Source organism: Mercenaria mercenaria, chromosome 8, assembly GCF_021730395.1.
Source record: "Mercenaria mercenaria strain notata chromosome 8, MADL_Memer_1, whole genome shotgun sequence".
Taxonomy (NCBI): domain Eukaryota; kingdom Metazoa; phylum Mollusca; class Bivalvia; order Venerida; family Veneridae; genus Mercenaria; species Mercenaria mercenaria.
The window spans coordinates 5825877-5845739 of NC_069368.1; the positions used below are offsets into that span (position 1 = coordinate 5825877).

General features: G+C 35.5%; 2 protein-coding genes across 3 annotated transcripts in view; one reads left to right on the forward strand and one right to left on the reverse strand.

Annotated features, from left to right (window-relative positions):
- Positions 1 to 8501: 8501 nt before the first annotated feature.
- On the reverse strand, positions 8502 to 17522 carry LOC123523144 (beta-1,3-galactosyltransferase 5-like). Its single transcript, XM_053549288.1, has 3 exons — positions 17227 to 17522; positions 12191 to 12391; positions 8502 to 9459 (listed from the first exon to the last, which is right to left on the reverse strand). The coding sequence occupies exons 1-3, from the start codon at positions 17252 to 17254 to the stop codon at positions 8570 to 8572; spliced, it is 1119 nt and encodes a 372-aa protein (XP_053405263.1). The 5' UTR covers positions 17255 to 17522; the 3' UTR covers positions 8502 to 8569.
- LOC123523145 (putative oxidoreductase YteT) overlaps positions 17105 to 19863 on the forward strand; it is a 45107-nt gene continuing 42348 nt past the window's right edge. Inside the window, exon 1 of one of the 2 annotated variants that reach the window (XM_053549280.1) lies at positions 17105 to 17214. The gene's annotated coding sequence lies outside the window, so the exon portion shown is untranslated. Of the gene's footprint in view, positions 17215 to 17585; positions 17721 to 19863 lie in introns of those variants that run through there. The other variant, XM_053549279.1, reaches the window with a different exon arrangement.

A 19863-nucleotide genomic window follows, 5' to 3' on the forward strand; every position in this document is an offset into this window, starting at 1 on the left:
AATGTCTCTTTGATTTTTGCTCCTGTCCCTGATTGAATTCTTGCCAGTTACTACTATGCTTTTAGGGAGACATGCGCTTTTCTATAAAAGCATCTTCTAGTTTGTCCATTTGAATGTCTGTCTGCTATGTTATTTTGTTGTTCCCTCGAGCAACATCATACGGTGTCTATGTTTCACAACATGTTCGTTTTGCAAGAGCTTGCTCAAAGAAAGAGGATTTTAATGATAGAAATCTTCATATCACCCAGGAATTATTAAAACAGGGTTTACCGTTATCATAAGCTACGGAAAGCTTTCAGTAAATTTTACTACAGATCGTCCGAACTGTTACAAAAATACAATACTAACCTAAAATCACTTTTAAAACTTAGACTTACTCACCCGGAATACTATGGAGATGCAGTTTATAAAACACAGTTCTTATTGTAAAAAGTTTATTAAAAGAGGATACGATGCGAAAATCGTGAAGCACAGTGTATATTTAGTGATTGACCCCTCTATAGTTAATCGCTACGCTTTCCTATTTGATGGTGCGATGACTAATAAAGTGTAAGACTACATGATGCTTTTCTCCTAAATCCTACATACAAACGGACGGAGGGAGTTGAATTTTGTCTTGCAGTTTTTTTAGTCTGCCCTTAAAAGTTAGACTCTTGGTGCTCTGACTTCAGACAAGTTGTTGAGTACATTGGTGTAATTATACCTTAGATTACCTTAATTTTATGTTTTACTTAATTAATTTGGTATTTTTTCGCTAATGTTAGAGCCTTTCTCAGCGGGGATTTTATTTACATTGTGTTGTCTAACTTGTTGAAAATAGGGTAAGTTCGATGTTGGCATGCCCTAAACGCGTTTAAAGCCCCAGTTTCCTTTATATAGGTTACTGACTGTCCCCCCCCCCCACCCCCACCCTTATTTTGGCTCCCGGAGTCCTAGGGAGGTGCACGATTGTTTTATCCTGCTTGTCTGTGTGCTTGTGTGTCTAAAGCGGTGCCCTGCAGTGTTCTTAGGTCTTACTTGTCTGTTTTTCTATGTTAGTTAGTTGGGTGTGGTTGTGTGTTTATCTTTGATATATGGGTGTCTGCGTTATTGTGGTTTACGTTGTAGTGTAACTGTGATTAACGAACGTGGCATTCCCTTTGTATATTCATCCTTGTTCTACTTTCCCCTTTAACTTCCTCCCCAACCCTCTTTCTACCCCTTACCACTTCCTCCCCCTCTATCTATATTTGGCATTAATTTATATGTACTTGTTAGATTTTTTAATCAACCCGTCTGTAACATTTTTCCGTTACAGCTTCTTTTTGTTGTGGGCCTACTTTGCAAATGCGTGGCTCCGAGGCTGTGGTTTTAGTATTCCGTGCTTCCGAGAAATCTACCTTTACCTATTATCTTTCGTCTTTACAACGCTGTTCAAGTTTCATTTTTTATTTTCTTTGATTTAATCATATTTTATTATATATATATATATATATATATATATATATATATATATATATATATATATATATATATATATACACAAACAGATATTCAAAATAACAACAAAATGCAAATGTGTTGTGCAAAATGGTTTTAGCTTCATTCATTAACCTTTTCTCATGCATTTTCTTTAAGAGCAGACACTGATTGTGTGCTACCGTTTAAGTGTATCTCCAGTAGTTATGCACTAATGGGTTCAATATCTAATATGTTTCATAAAAATCAAACTGGTGGAGAAATATATGGTTTGTCTTTTAAGGTTTAAAGTTGTTTTCATTTGTACTTCAAATGATGCAAACCTATTTGACCTATAAGCGTGACCTTTACATTTGAGCTGTTGATCTAAGTCTTGCACGCAACTGAGAATATGTAACTGAGAATAATAATTAATTATGATAAAAGGTGTGCAAGATTATTTGAATATAAATATATTAAAATGTTATAGATTATACAAATCCTTGACGTCCACTTGTGACCTTGGATCTAGGCTTCCGGGTCTTGCATATAACATGGTCAACTAGAGTGAATTAATGCTTACACAAAATTGCAGACCAGACAAGAACAAGAGCTGTCCGTTAGACAGCCAAGCTCGACTTTTCGAAATATTGTCCCAGAAGCAGGAAGATTTTACCCAACAAGGTTAAATATCAAAAGAGTTTTAAGTTCAAATGGGAACATAATTGGACCAAAATGAAGGTCAGAGTTATGGGACTTGCTGCTATCAACTAGTTTTATAACCCAGAAGGCACACGTGAAGTTTCAATTCAATATCTGCATTAGTTTTGGAGATAGTAAATTGTATGTAAAACTTTAACCAGAATTTCTAAGTCCAAACGGGAGCATAATTTGCCCAAAATATAAGTCAGAGGTATGGAACTTGACCCAGTGAGGTTGGTAATTGGTGTAGAAAAAGAAAAAATAAGTTTCAAATCTATATGCCTTTTAGTATTAGCTGTATGTACTTGCACGCAAAACTTTAACCAGAATTTTCTAAGTCCAAAAGGGGGCATAATTTGGCCAAATTGAAGGTCAGAGTTATGGGAGTTGCTGCTATCAACTAGTTTTATAACCCCGAAGACACATGTGAAATTTCAATTCAATATCTGCATTAGTTTTGGAGATAGTAACTTGCATGTAAAACTTTAACCTGAATTTTCCAAGTCCAAAAGGGGGCATAATTTGCTCAAAATACATGTCAGAGTTATAGGACTTGACCCAATGAGGTTGGTAATTGATGTAGAAAAAGAAAAAATAAGTTTCAAATCTATATGCCTTTTAGTATTTGTCAGGATACTGGTTATATGACCCAGGGAAGTGCCTACGCCTTTAGTATCCTAAACAATGGTTTGGGTCCAATCGCTAAGGTGACTATGTCTTTGACTAGCTGACAAACGACGTAGAATGTCCTTTGTTAAAACGTAAAGCTGGTGAGACCAAATATCTCAGATATAGAATTTTGCTCTGGCTACCTTGCCTAAATGATTCGTGTACCAATGATTTGTAAATGATTTCTATTATGAGCTAGACAATTTCATGGATCAGGCAAATCACTAAATGTTTCAAACTAACAATCTTCAATTAAAAATGATTAGCTCAAACTCCTATAGGCTGGAGACTCTATACTTGACTGGTCTTTTTGTTGAAGTTCCCGTAAGACAATGTCGTTCAATCAAAAACATACGAGTCCTATCGCATAGATGCTCGGCCTCTGTCCTCTCAAACTCTATAAGATTGCCCTGACTCCTGGATGCTCAGCGCCTATATGCTATCATATGTAGCATTCACCTACCATATAGGTATATCCCCGATGCCTTGGCTGTACTTCGCCAGTAACGCTGAACCGTCTATAAGCTGGAACTCCCCTACTATCTCAGTGATTACCAAACTCTGGCTCTCTGTCTCAGCTTCCCGATGCTCAGCCTATATATGCTTTCGTCTATAGCATTCAATTACCTTTAAGGTAAAACTCTTATGCGCTGGCCCTATAGCTCGAAACCTTATCGAAATTCTGCTACTTTTCTTTAGTCTAAGAACTTCCAAAGTTTTCTTTTTAATAATTTATCCGCCCTGACAGGGTAACTGCAATAGTCTCCTTCTCAAGGTACTGGGGTAAATTATTAGTTGAATCCTCGATGTGTCTTCTTCCACCGTTGGATACCGAATGAACTCTCTGTCATCCATCTACGTATTTATACCCCAGCAGACGTGCTATTTTTAGAACTTGTTTCTGATTGGTCCAAATTTAAACATAACATTTTACAGCGAGTACTTGCTCTATCAAATATCTGGTTCCCTTTAACTTTTGTATATGACATAATGTGCGAAGCTGGGACCCAGCTATCCATATAATGAACCCAAATCAACCATAAATGACCCAAATTCTATTAATAACAGCAATTCAACAAAAATTATAGCAATGGCAACATGAAAAGGGAGTCAAGCACTATCTGTGCTTATGTGTTACGTTATCAATATATTAAATATACAAATTATTCTGACAGAATTAGCTGTATGTACTTGCACGCAAAACCTTAACCAGAATTTTCTAAGTCCAAAAGGGGGCATAATTTGGCCAAAATGAAGGTCAGAGTTATAGGACTTGCTGCTATCAACTAGTTTTATAACCCCGAAGACACATGTGAAGTTTCAATTCAATATCTGCATTAGTTTTGGAGATAGTAACTTGCATGTAAAACTTTAACCAGAATTTTCCAAGTCCAAAAGGGGGCATAATTTGCTCAAAATACATGTCAGAGTTATGGGACTTGACCCAGTGAGGTTGGTAGTTGACCTAGAAAAAGGAAAAAATAAGTTTCAAAGCTATATGCCTTTAAATGATAGCTGTATGTACTTGCATGCAAAAGCTTAAAAGTTCTCAAAGTGGTGAGAATATGTTAGAAAGTCATCGTATTTGTTCATTGCTGAGTATGCGCGGTCAACATTTAATGTCATTGGCGGAGGGCCACAACTAAACACGCCCACTTGTTTCACCTGAAAAAGAAAAAACGCTTATATATGTTGCTTTCAAATTAAACGTTTATGCTTCCATTTCGCTGATTTTTCATTTTAATTCAATTTCATATTGGATGGACAACCCTGATTTTTGCTATCCGAATTGTTCAATTGATTTGTGTCTAGATTATATATGGAATTGTCAGAAGCAAGCTTTTAGTTTGTAAAATTTAAAAAAAGGAAGACACAGGCCGTTCTACTAAGGATCTTTGCATGATACAAAATCTGAATTTAGTAAATATCAAAACTATTCTGCTGATATTTTTTAACAAATGTTCAGCTTTCGTCAGAAAAGAGGAATTTGATGAATACGATGACGGACATTTTGGGAATGAGGTCGTGTTAGTTGTTAAGAAATTATGATATTTGTTCGTTGCGCCTGCGTTATCGGTAGTCTGTGTCATTTGGTCATTTGTGGAGGTCCATAACTAAACACGCCCATCTGCTTTAAACAGTTTGCATACATGATAATGGACCCATAATGACTTTCGGCAATTTACGTGACATTAAGTAATATAATGTTATTTCGGCATTTCCCGGCCGCTTACGTAGCTCACACGAACAACCTGCCGGAAAATGCCGGAATCGCCTTCGGAGAATACGTAATCATAAGGAATTTGTCGAAATTCGTCACGGGTCCGTGATATAAAACCTTGACTTACGAAAGGGTGTTCATGGTGAAGAGATTTGAAGAATTCCTCGAACGAAGGGCGTCCAAAATGGGTCGTCGCTCCCAGACCTGTGAACAAACTTTTACCGCACACCTTTTGGAAATTTCTCTCGCATATATACTGAAATAAAAAGGCTAACTTTCCAGATTTTATGTAAACATAACTCACTGTACGACAATGACAATTTTTGTGGCTGTATGATACAAGAAATACGAAGCAGCTATAACTTGTTTTGCTTTTCAGAGAAAGGAGGTGGAAGTTGTTATACATAATATATATACAAATAAAACGGAAAGTAAAAAGAAAAGAAGTCTAGCTTTATTCTAAAATAATGGAAAGATTTTAATTGAAAATAAAAGCAATTATCCTTAGGAAAGTGCTCTCTGTTCACAGTTGGACCGTGGTGTTACGCACGTTTTTTATTACACGGCAAAATACGACAACTTGACCTCTCCCAAGTATGTCCAATCCTTAAGGATATTATGAAATTATTTACATTGCCCCGGAAAACATACAAACTGTCATTCAAATATTCTATACTTTACTCATAACTGATGTATTCGCTGTATACCATGTTCTACTGAAGTTACATGCGCCTATAATATATTAAGTACCTTTGCTCCTGTTCCGTGATGTATATCCTAATTTATCACGGAATTCTTTTTATAATAAAGAAAATAACTGCTATGTATGACTATGTTTAGAAAAAAGGTTATTAACAACATCGTTGTACGTATGTCAAACTTCTGTAGAAAATGTGTTACATTTACTAATCGATGATGGTCGTTCTCTTCAACCTGTTTAATGGAGGAACATTGTTAATGAGCATCGTGTAACAGGAAGATCTCATAAGCATTTTTAAAACAAGTCCTTAAAAAGTATATACCTCCACTGAAAGTCATTACCAAGTATATACTTCCGATGAAAGTCATTTAGAAATATATACTTGCAATGAAAGTCATTAAGAAGTATATACCTCCTTGAAAGTCATTAAGAAGTATATACCTCCACTAAAAGTCCTTTAGAAGTATATTCCTCCACTGAAAGTCGTTAAGAAGTATATTCCTTAACTTAAGGCCATATGTAAGTAAATACTACCACTTCAAGTCATTAAGTAGTATATACCTCCTTGAAAGTCATTAAGAAGTATGTACCTCCACTTAAAGTCCTTTAGAAGTATATACCTCCACTGAAAGTCGTTTAGAAGTATATTCCTCCACTTAAAGTAGTATATACCTCCAAAGCTAGTCATTACAAAGTATATGCTTTGTACAAAGGAAGCGGCAAATCGTGTCGTATTGAACACATTGACGAGTTCAGCAAACAAAACGCTATATCCATAGCCTAAACCAATAGAAACAAACTGTGTAAAAAGTCCGGAGATAAAAGTTCAATATTTTCGCCCATTTTGCATATGCATTCCTAGCTCTTTTCACGTTAGTAATCTGTAATAAATCTGTTATAAAACAAAAAAGCTGTTGTATGTATATTTCAGCTTCTACTTGTCACGAAATAAAACAGTAATATTTACGATAACAGAAGTATTTTTAATTTAATCGAAATAGGAATTTACATAATTACATGTATACATGATGTATATACATTTATAATTTCATCTAGTAATTTAGGGAACTTTTTAGTGGAATGAAATTAAAAGACTTTAATTATGAAAATGATGACTGGTCGTTTTTAATTCGAATGATACATTTATATACATATTACTTACTATATGATCCTACATTTCCGTAACAAGGTTTCATCCCCTGATTTCTCTTTAACCCTGACCATGCTAAATTTCTATAATGGACTGGTCCATCTTCCAATTTGGGCAGTACCATTTATCTTTTGAAGGGGTGTTTACTAAAAATTTACTGACTGAATAGCGAACAGTGCAGACCATGATCAGACTGCACGGATGTGCAGGCTGATCTTGGTCTGCACTGGTCGAAAAGGCAGAATCACTTGCCGCCAGCAAGCTAAGGGTTAAGGTTTAGGAACTTATCATCAAAACACAGAATTATTTGATAAAAGAACAACTTTACCAACAATTTACCTGGCAATTACATGTTCTACCATAATGTCCCGTATGACGGATTCTGATAATATTCCCAAAATGTTGTCCCCCATTAGAAATGAAGGTCATTTGTACCGAAATAAAAATAAACCATTGCTGAAAACTACGTTTCCGAAACTTATGTGAAATTTCAGTACTTGGACATTATTGCAATTTGCAAATACATCAAAACGAACATATACATCAGTTCCTTGAAAATGGCGAGTTTTCCAAGGCGCTGGACTTCCGAAAGTGTGGCTTGTTAAAGTTAAGTTAGGCAGTCCCTTTCATATTTCAATGCTTCAGTCAGTAAAATGGCAGTTGTTCTATAGAGAAATACACATGTTTTATATGCTGTTCCATTTTCAAGTGAAACAATCCTTTCTTTCTATGATTTGGTGTTGTTTCATTTTTTTCTCTATAAATGTAAGGCTGGCCGTTCATTTATTGTAGAGAACTCTGGACTTGTTAAACTTTCAAAATAGCTTGCCTACTTCAATTTATAGTCAGAAATCAATTTTGAAGGGTATAAAATTTAGACCTTTATGACAGCACAACTGTTACTGAAAAATCAATTTTGACTTTTTTTTTTGCAAATAGATTGTTGCTTGCAAACTTTTTTATTATTATTATCATACCAGATTTATATAGCGCGCTTTTCATGATAAACACGTTCAAAGGCGCTTTACATACAGCAAACGCAGCCACACAAGGCGCGAAATTCATCCTCTACTTGTACAGACACAGAGCGATCTGACCAGAGAGCCAAAGTGAGATAAAGCCCCAAGGACAGATAGAGAGGAATTATATTTAGATACAGTCTGTCCGGCTAACTTAGCCTAGCTCTTTGTGAATAGACAGTCTGGTTCTTTAACGTACCCGGTGTATAGAACCGATACACGCGAAGCCGTCTTTCCTGGGAAGAACCAGTACAGGCCTCTTAGAAACTTTACTTTCGGGGAAAACTCATTAGACAATATACATTTGTACTGTCTGAACAATTCTGAAAAGATACATAAAAAAATGAAGGTTGGTTTCGATTTTGGAGTAAGTCCTCAGTATCCGCTAGATACTAAGGGCCTACATTTACTGGGATTCAGGAAGATATCAGAAATGCTTTAATCAAAGCTAAATATTTTGCGCTTTGGTTTTGTTTTGAGAGTAACCCGTTTGTAAAGATTGTATATTCGTTAATATTAACCATTCTGCAATGACCTTTCACAGAGTTTATATTAAAACTACACTTCGATATATCCCTGAAATATGGAACACCATAAAAATAGAACAGTATCACTCTTTATTATAAAACACAAATTTACATAAAAGACTGATGGCACATGTTGTCCCAATCCTACATGGTTTGCTTTTTCAGTGTTTGTCCCTTTCTTCCTAGATAGTTTTGCCAAACATACGAAGATGTATTTGTATCAGGAGAGTGAATAAATGTTAGACTTGCATTGCTGGGCAGCTCTTTTCGCAGATCTGCAGTTTTTAAAACACTGTATCTTTCATTCAGTGGGACAGGGGTGACGTTAGTAGCGAGAGCCAACATGCCTGTGACGTAATAATCATCAACCCAAAAGAATGGAGTCTCGTGAGATTTCAAATAAAATTTCTTAACTACATCATAACTCATGATAAATGCTGAGCCAGAGCAATAGCTGAGGTAGAAGTCGTCTGGATACTCGTCATAAGATGTGTACCACTTACTGCTCTTATTTCTATCGACATCCATGTGTTTCCAAATATGGCAAGCAAGAAGATTCGTCTTTTGCCATCTGTTATCATTATCTGACATCATTAAAGTTACTACTGTGTTTATGTCAACTATTATGTCATCGTCTGTCTTTAGAACAAATGTAGCATTTTGACAATTTTCAGTCACCCATTTTAATCCAGAAATTGCTTTATATGTCAGGTTTCTATAAGAATCAATAAAGTTTACTTGAATAATATCTTTATGTAATTCATTTTCAAAGTCAAGAAAAATTTGTAAATTTTCGTCTGCAACTTCACCTGTTACAAAAATTAATCTCGCGTGGTGTTTTTCCAAAATATCACGTGATCCCCATGTGTTTCGTATCATGCGCCTTCTTTCGGCATTGTCAGGTTTTGAATGAATATAAATCATCAAGAAGGTTTCATTCGTGCACTTTTCTTGGTTTCTTAGAAACTGCAAGTCTTCTCTTTTGACGAAAAACGGTCTCTGAGTCACAAAAATCGTTTCGTGTTCATCCGAATCTAAAATTAGAAATACATTGTATTAGGCCTATGGGTTAATCAATGACATTATCAGTAATATTCTTTTGTGAATGGGGTATAAAGTTTGTTCCTTATGGAAAAGTAAACACCTAACTAATGGAAAAATAAGAGCTGTAGTTATCATGTATAATTGCTAGTTATATCGTTGTCCGGCCTAAGTTCGTGGATAGTGTAAGTTCGTTGATTCCCTATCATATATGACGTCACACTCCAGCTTTGGCGTACGCAGAAAATCCGGAAGTAAACACAAACTTTTGTCAAACACCAAAAAAAGTCAAAATAAGAGGATTTAACAGGTAAGAACACCAATAAAAGCCCAAGCATGCAAAAATACCTTCACAAGTTGTATTCACTAATCCCAAATTGCCCCTAACTCATAATCCCCTTAAACACCATAGAATTACATTTTTATTTCCTAAATACGATCTCGTCTGCTTTGCTTACATTTTAACTTGATAGTCTGGTTTTGGTTTTCACAATATTGCGTGAGCACATAAACTGATGACGTCATCCACGAACTTGCTCGGACGGGGCGTATGTTCTCCGTGACTATTTGATAAACGACATTTTGTCTGAAATCATTAGTCCTCCACCACTGATTCATGTGGGGAAGTTGGCAGTTACTTGCGGAGAACAGGTTTGTACTGGTACAGAATACAGGAACACTGGTTAGGTTAACTGCCCGCCGTTACATGACTGAAATACTGTTGAAAAACGGCGTTAAACCCAACACAAACAAACGAACTTGCATTAAAATGAAAGTAGGTTGACTAACAGACATGCATGTTTTGTTTTGCATATTTCTGGAAGGTTTATGGTATTTTGATGCCTTTTGCGTGTCTGTTAAAAGGATATATATTAAATATTTTATTGTAAGTATACATTTGTTGCTGTTTGCTAATTTTATTCAAATATGAAATGGTTGTTTCTTATATCCACGAACTTTGACCAGACAAGGATATATAATTTAATAATCCCCAATGATAACGTGATTCCCGGGCAAACGCGAGGACGCGTCCATTTTTCATGATAACTGATAAAATAACAATTCATATTTCTTGTACATTACTTGACAAATAAATATCAGTATTTGTTTCATTTTAACTGTCCAAAAGGTATAAGGCAAAATAGCTCATAAAGACTTTTTTCAGATAATTTGGCTTCTCCTGTTCTTCGTTTCTGATTTCGTATTCTTTGTTTCTTTCTTTGATTGTTTATATTTGCATGTATGTCTTTACATAACATAACATTGTGTTCATTATTCGCTTTTGTACATGCATTTTATTCATGTAGTCTTTGATTCCGTACTAAACCTTTCTCTGCTGCCATGTCGAAGAAATCTAATTTTTATGCAAAAATGAAAGAAATTAATTGTCCTCGCTGAGTTTCGAACCCACACGAAAAACAGATCCGTTGAACATAAACAGTATGCTTTACCTCTAAGCTACTTTGTAATTGACACGAACACGTTAAATATTTAGATTTTGACAAGTTACAAAAAATGTTGAATTCCATATCGATACATTTATTTGCTAGTACTTAGATCTATTTATAGTCACGTTTGTAAACATCACGTTATTGTTGGGGCATAGTTGTTAAGTTCTAACAGGATAAAATATAATTAATTTTCAGAACTGCTAAACTTTTGAAAATATACAAGCTTAATTTCATTCAGTTATTGATTATAACATCAATGATTTATGACAGACCTCTAATAAATATGTGGAATTAAACCTCAACTTCCGTACTGCAAAACAGAACGAACACTATCACGTATTTGTTTTGTAAAGTTTGCAAACTGCCTTCACTCTTAAAATTTTGTGAAAATTGCCATTCTCTACAAATGTGTATAGAAAAGTCCACATTTATGACATAACCCCGACTTTGAACCGTCATAAAACCTTTTACATTCATTGAATAGTATGGACTTGTCTAATTGTCAATTTCATCTCAGTAAGACCTAATATAATTATATCTCACATCTCGCTGAACTTTAAGCGTCTTCTACATCTCATGATCTCAGTATTTACATCTCAGTACAATCTAATTGACAGTCCTTAACATCTCAGTGAAATCTAATTGTAAAATGTAATTGATAGTCTCTGTAATATCTAACTGTAAAATCTAATTGATAAACTATGTAATACCTAACTATTATATTATTGTCTTTTATATCCCGATACAATCTAATGCCTTTACTATCGCAGTAAAATCTAATTGTAAAGTCTAATTAATTATTACATCTCACTAAAATCTGCATTTATTTTACATCTCATCGTTGTGGGGAAATTTTTAAACATTTTAAAGATAAATTGTTAAATAGAATGTGTTTATTTACATGTAAGATCCAAATTATCGACCGCTCATTAACACCAGATTTTATTCTAATTACAAGTCAAACCTGTCTACAAAGAACACCCTTGTGAGAACCAAAATGTGGTCTTTGTTTGGAGGTGGTCTTTATTCACAGGTTAAAATACACTGTAAATGTTAAAATGGGAAACAAAACATGTGGTCTTTAGAGACTGGTGGTCTCTGTTCAGAGGTGGTTTTTAACACAGGTTTGACGGTACATATTATTTATTGTACGCCCATACAGCCATAAACGCGAATCATGCTGTATATCGTTTTAATTAAACTAAAGAAATATAAGAATGAAAAAATGGCAAAATCCTAATAGATCTACTATCACCGGACTGCTTATATTTACCTTGATTTATAAACAGTATGAACAAGAAAAGAAGCACAGATATCGTTGTAACTCTAAGTGCCAAATATGGCTGAATTCGAAACTTGTTGGATGTATTTGTGACATGTAGTAGTAGGGTATGTGTTCTTATAAAACGTAACAACGGTCTCCATATCATCATTCTGGTGTAGTGGTTTTCTGGTGAAAGCTCCGAATTGTGGTCTGTAATACAAGAGAAATGATATTTTGTGGTGTTAATTGTCAGTAAAATGTTTATAAAAGGCCATTCATCAACTTCTATGAAATATCTGTATACTTATACAGGGAATGTATTTGAGTTAATTAATTATGTAACAATAATGAAGCTTTGTTATTTGTAAAAGATCCCAACGCTGACATGTTTGAGCAAATAGGAAACGTCTTGCCATGCGTCGAGAACAGTTCACATCTTTTTCGTAAACTTTACACAAAATAATAATTTACTTGAAACTTTCCAACAATATCCTTATTTTGTATAACTGGTGGTGGTAAGATACTTATTAGTTAACCAGCTGTGTAGATAATTCCTATTACCTTCCCAGCTTATTGGATGCTTTTGACTCGTACTGCAACTGTACTATTTTCTGATAATTACCCAATTCGGACAAAGAGTTGCTGGTTGGTCTAGATATCATCCTAATCCAGCAAGGATGGAACTAAGGCTGACATTGTTATGCCTTTTCATCTTTATAGTTGCACATTACATTTTCCCCCGCTCAGCAGATCAGAGTAATTTACTGTGCGACCATTTCCCTCCAAAATCCAGTATTGTTGGTATCTCAGTTGCCAACGTCCTTAAAACAGTAATTTCATATAGAAAACACAAAGAGAAGCCCAGTGCTAGTAAGACCTCCTTATTATTTCTTTTTTGTCTTCTGGCATGTCAGACCCCAGACATTGAACCAAACCCAGGCCCGCCAGGCGCTTCCTGTCCTACCCAGTACCCGTGCGGGATATGTTCCCAAAATGTGTCCTGGTCACAAAAAAGCATCCTGTGTGACAAATGCGAAACTTGGTTTCACATAGACTGCAAAGGCATTGGCAGTCATACTTACGATAAACTCTCAGACTCAAAGTTCAGCTGGTAATAGTGCGGCTCTCTTAACCACTCAAGTTCACTGACTGAATCCCAATATACTCTCAGTGACACTTCGTACTATTCTCCTCTAGGACACGACCACAGTAAAGTAAGTTTCAGCTTAAATAGCTCTTCTTTTCTCCATGAGGCCCCAGAAACCCCAAAGGCCTCATCTATCCCAATTCCTAAAAAGAGAAAGGTTACTCCCAAACCTAAACTAAAAACATCTGAACGTCTCACAGTCCTTAACATTAATATTCGCATTGTCAAAAACAAAATCCCTGAATTACACCTAGTCATCGACCAAATTAAACCAGATGTTATTTGCCTTAAATTAAGTTACTGAAACATGGCTTAAGCCAGACATCAGTTCCTCTGAAATATTTCCTGAAAATCTTAATTATAAAGTATATAGGGATGACAGGAGTGAAGGTCAAGGCGGAGGAGTAATGATAACTATATCTAACTCACTGATGAGCCAAGATCAACCAGACCTCAAGACCTCGTGCAATATAACCTGGGCCAAAATTACCATCACTGGCCTTTGTCGGAGCCTACTATAAACCCCAAGAATTAGACGCCGATTCCCTGTCCCAACTCTGGTTATCCCTTAGTAAAATACCCAAGGGCAGCATAGTATGACTTCTTGGACTTTTTTAGACTTTTACCTCCCTGACATTGATTGGTCAAATGAGTCCCCTAAACAAACTTGTAAAAACAGATCCTTTTATGAAGAATTTATTGAAAGATGCTCCCATTATAATCTTGAACAAATAGTTAAGATCCCAACTAGGTTATCCAACACCCTTGATCTCTTTTTCACAAACCATCCATCCCATGTCAATCTGGTTAAATCCCTACCGAGTCTAGCCACCTCAGATCATGATATAATATTCCATGAACTGAATCTTAATAGGGGCCGCCCAACCCAACCTAGACGCCCTATTTAGCTCTACAAAAAGGCTAATTGGGAAGGACTAAAATCTGATATGAAGGCTTTTGGTGCTAGCTTTCTCACCGAAAACCATTCAGACTCTGAAGTAGCGTGAAATTCATTCAAGGATTGCCTTAATGAATCCCAGTCAAAACACATTCCATCCAAAATGTCTAAACCCCGTGCCGACTTGCCATGGTTAACCCCTGGAATTATCAGGCTTATACACAAGCGTGATAAACTATACCGGAAACTGCACAAATCTCCCTCCCCAGCCCGCCAACAAAGATTCAAATCCTTTAAGTCTTCTATCCAGTTTATTTATTTATCTATTTGGGTTTTACGGCGCACCAACACAGTATAGGTTATATGGCGCCAAACAGGACTACAAATTTTGGTTCCACATCTCATTTACATCGAAATAAAAACATGACGTATGGAATCAAAATTTGCATATCTGCTGGAATCACAGAGTTACTGCAAAACCAAGTGTTAAGACCCTATTAGTCGCCTCTTCCGATCATGCAAGGGTAAGGCAGTGGATCCAATTCTTTTCATACACAGATCGTCCCAGAACCACATGGGTCCTTCTATCCAGAAGCAAATAAGAGCACAATAGCACAATACTGGTCATATATAGAAAGCATCATATTTGACCATGATTCACAACCTGGTAAAATCAAAAAGGTTTACAGCTTCATCAAGCACAACAAAAAAGAAAATGTCGGCATTGCCCCCCTCAAATCAGATGGTCTTACCCACATAGACCCCGTCCAAAAGGCTAATATCTTAAACAAACAATTTGAATCTGTCTTTTCCCCTCCCCAGCCCCTTATTCTGAAGCATATATGTTCCAACGTCCTCTCACCCCCAGTCTCCAAGATGAGTAAGATACAGGTCACCACTGAAGGTGTGGGAAAACTGCTCCATGGCCTATCCCCATATAAAGCCTCAGGACCTGATGAATTATCCCCACGCATCCTAAAATAACTCCACCATGAAATTGCTCCTGTACTTGCCCATATAGACAAGTTATCTCTCGAATCTGGCTTAGTACCCAGTGACTGGAAAAAAGCCACCGTAGCCCCCGTATTTAAAAAGGTCTCAAGTCTAAACCTAGTAACAATCGTCCAATTTCTTTAACTTGCATTGCTTCCAAACTCCATGAACACATTGTTGTTTCCAATCGTATGACCTATTTTGACAAGCATGAGCTACTTAGCCAGTTCCAGCGCGGCTTTAGATCAGGTCACAGTTGTGAGACTCAGCTCATTAATTTCACTAAGGAATTTTACAATAACACTGAACAGGGTCAAAAAACAAATATTATTGTCATGGACTTTTCCAAGGCATTTGACAAGGTCGATCACATAAGATTAATTTATAAGCTACAATGCCTTGGTGTCAACCCACAAATCACCAAATGGGTCAAATCTTTCCTGTCCAACCGATCCCAGAAAGTCGCTGTTGATGGTTATTTTTCCAGTGAACTTCCTGTACTGTCTGGAGTTCCCCGGGGGTCTGTTCTTGGGCTCTGTCTCTTCCTGGTATATATCAATGACTTACCAGACTCGGTCAAATGTAACGCAAGAATGTTTGCAGATGACACCATAATATACCTTACCATCAACTCAATTTCAGATAGTATATCTTTGCAACAAGACCTCAATAGCTTAGAAACCTGGGAGAAGACATGGTCCATGGAGTTCAACCCGGACAAGTGTGAAGTCCTTAGAATCTTTTGAAAGAAAGATCCTGTGGTCTACCCCTACAAACTTCACAACATAGAGTTAAAAACTTGTGAGGCAGCTAAATACCTAGGCATAACCATTTCCAAAGATTTAAACTGGTCCAAACACATTGACAATATTACTTCCAAAGCAACTTCCACTCTTCGCTTCATATAACGAAACGTCAAAACTGACAATAAAAAGGGTCAAAATTGCTGCCTACAACACCCATGTCCGCCCTCAACTGGAGTACTGTTCAAGCGTCTGGCATCCTTGGCAAAAAACCCTTACTAGCAAAGTCGAAAATGTTTAAAGGTCAGCTGCTAGAAACGTCATGTACGACTATAGTTACACCAGCAGTGTTACACAAATGTTGAAAACGTTAGAATGGAATACACTCCAGTATAGAAGGTTACACAATTCATTAGTAATGTTTTATAAAATAAGGACCCAGACAGTTGCAGTCGACCAATCTCATCTTATTCAAACTAGAAACCTAAATTACTTAATCCCCTTGTCTCACACTCAGTACTTCTCTAACTCCTACTTCCAAAGGACCATCCGACTCGACTCTGGAACTCCCTACCAACTTATGTCAAATCTAGCCCCAGTCTCAGTATATTTAGAGAGAGGCTGGCGGTGGTCAGTATGTAATTCTTTTGCCTCTGTCCTATTTTAACTGTAGCATACTGTCTTTTTTTAGCTTTTATTCTTTTAACATTGTAACATATCATTTCTTTAACAACTGTTTCTCTGGCAGCGCCGCCCAGTGATAGTCTGAAATCGACGGTTGGGTGAAAGATGTAGATGTAGATAACAGAGAAGGGAGGGATTAATTCTTAGCAATTAATGACTATTCTTGAAGTCACGAATAGTTCGTGCATCCATAGATCAAACCAGGCACTAAAAGCTAAAACTGAATTAAAATTACATAGGGTGTAAAGATTGTTAAAAAGGTAATTCATATTACTAAACAATACATCACAAACTTGTTTTGATGTTGTTTATAACCTTAGGTCAATGAAGAGTATGTAAACAAATGGCAAGCTGTGTTTAAATCAACGGTTAATACAAAAGGATTGGACCAAAAAAAGTTCAACGCGTCAGGGAGATAGGAATGCGGTTGTCCTAGTTATCTTTAATGTAGGTTTGGACAGATAATATACTGTGTTTCAAAATCTAAATTTAAAGCGGATGTAAACAAGTTTTTTTTCATGAAAATCAGGATTCTAAACTGAACATAACTTTAAGAATACGGAACAAGGTAAGAACTTACCACTATGCAATATTTCCACTCCTAACATGACACTGTATTCAAACTGTGTACTTTAACTTCACTAATTGTTTGCATTTTCTATAAAACCAGTACATTGAGTATATCACTTTCTTATTTACTTCATGACAACATCGGTTAAAAACGCTTTTCCTATCCCTGCTTGACGCTTATCTCGTATGTTTGATTTGATTTTTTTTTGTGTTTTGAGTAAATAAAGGTAACGGTATCTAAGTTCACATTTTTAACACAATAAATCTTGATACGACCACTGATTTATGTTTAGCTTTTATCAATCCATTCTTCGTACTGTTCAATGTTATTAAAAATCTACCCCAAGGTATTCTTATCAGTCACTCAGACATGAGTCGACATTGTCATGAACCCGATAAGTTGCCTAGGGCGAATTAAATTTACTTAGGCTTAACGGGGTATGTTTCTAAATGGGATCGCAATTAAAGTCCGACCGGGATGTCTTCTGATACCACCGATTTAAGGTAAGTAAGTAAATTATGACTTGTGTTATACATATTCAATACATTGTATATACAAATACATCAGTAATATAAGGAACACCCGGCCCCACGGGTCTATAAGTCACTTTTGAATTACAAATAGTATATAAAACAACGTGTAGTAATTAATCAGGTATAGTTAAAGAAGATCAAATTCAATAGTTAAACGTGGTTTTCAGGTTCAAGTAAAGTCTTTTGAAACCACCCCTCGGGTGAATTTTTGTTTTAGTTTTTTACGCCGCATAGGCCTTGGTCTATCATAAAGAATACACCAAATTGTTCATAATAAATAGAAGAAACTATTAACACAGGTTATTCCTTTTTGGACAACACGTTTTGTCTTATACTAATCACCAATGATAACGAGATTCCCGCCGAAACGCGAGGACGACTCTATTTCATGATAACCGATGACATAACAATTCATAATGCTTGCATATTACCTGACAAGTAGATATTAGTATTTCTTTCATTTTATTTGTTCTATGATTATATGGCAACATAGCTCAGTCGGGTAAAACGCAGATAACAATTGGATATAAGCAAATCATTTTGTGGGTTCGAATCCTCATGAGGGTTTTTTTAATTTTTCATTCTTTTTTCATTTTTTTCTATTCGTTTTCATTTTTGTTCCCGTATTTTGTTTCTTTCTTTGATGGTTTGTGTTTGTATGTATGTCTTTATATAACACAACAGTATGTTTATTATTTGCATGGCTTAAATGCATGCATTTAATCAATATCATCTTTGATATAATGCTAAACTTTTCTGATCTGCCATATCGGCTTAAGATACTTCTCTGTCGTGTTGTCACAGAGTTCATGAAGGAATCTAAATGTTTATGCGAAAGTGAAATAAAAATTTAATGTCGATGCTGAGTTTCGAACCCACACGGCAAAAGCTCTGCTGAACATGGACTGTATGCTTTACCACTGAGCTAATTTACAATTGGTACAAAATCTAGAAATATTTAGATTGTAACATGTTAGAAAAATGTTGAATTCCCTATGGTCCATTTTAATCTATTTATAGTCATGTTTGTAAATATCAAGTTATCGTTGGGGCATAGTATATCACATGTGCTTTGACTGTTCATGTGCTATTTTGTAGAAAATAACAAGTTTACAAGTTTACAAGTTTATTATTAAATTCTCTTAGTATGTACATAACATAAACATGAGATTCACATTTCAATAATAATAATAATAATAATAATAATAATAATAATATCAGCAGAGGACAACTCTTATTGAAAAAAGTGAAGGAATCGGCGTTAAACTCAAAAGTTTAAGTAAAAGTTTCATCTTATGAATTGTATTCACGTATTATAGTGGACGCAACTTGACCGCGATGGTTGACCTTTGTATTATAATACCTAATGAGGCACAACCTATTATCGAAAAGGAGTATACGGAAAGTTTTAACTGATCAAATGTAAGTATATATACTTTGATACAGAACTGTATACAAACTAATTCAATATAAACATACACGGCTACTCTAAGCACCCTTGATTTCTACTATGAAATAATCGATATGAATAATCAGTCTAAGGTCAACCATCGCGGTCAAGTTGCGACTACTATACTTTTATTCAGTATTCTGATTTATCATGAATTTAGTACATCATAACCTAGTCTATAATTAGAAATTTTTCAAAAGTATTTTGTTATTACTTTTCTTATCATCATGCGTCTAACATGTTTGTCCAGGTACTCCGGGGGTTGAAAGTGTTACAAACCATGTACATTTTAAAAAAATGCAAACATTGCAAAATGAAGGTGAAAGTAGAGCTGTCAAATTGACAAAAAAAACTGCAGTATTTCAACAAATATAAAAGTAAACTATTTTTCATTTCCCGGAGTACCTAGATAAGTATGTAAGACACACAATAAAAACAAATTTAGAGAAAAAGTATGTTTGAAAAAGAAGTTTGATATTGTACAAAATATAATGTGGACAGTTGAAGTACATGTTTTGTAAGACAAAATACATATTACCAAACAAGGTGACCTCTATATAAAGTATTCTCTACTTCATCTGAACAACTTTGTATATATATGTTATACATATTATGGGTCTGTCGGGTATAATTTCCAAAATGAAAATTTACCCAAGGGGTAGT

Bases quoted from the DNA above. Each gene is read 5' to 3' on its own strand.
- LOC123523144 (XM_053549288.1), bottom strand. From the start codon at position 17,254: ATGTTAGGAGTGGAAATATTGCATAGTG. The intron at 12,392-17,226 runs GTAAGTTCTTAC...CTTGTATTACAG, and splicing joins AGTGGAAATATTGCATAGTG to ACCACAATTCGGAGCTTTCA. The intron at 9,460-12,190 runs GTAAATATAAGC...TTCTAATTTTAG, and splicing joins CATACTGTTTATAAATCAAG to ATTCGGATGAACACGAAACG.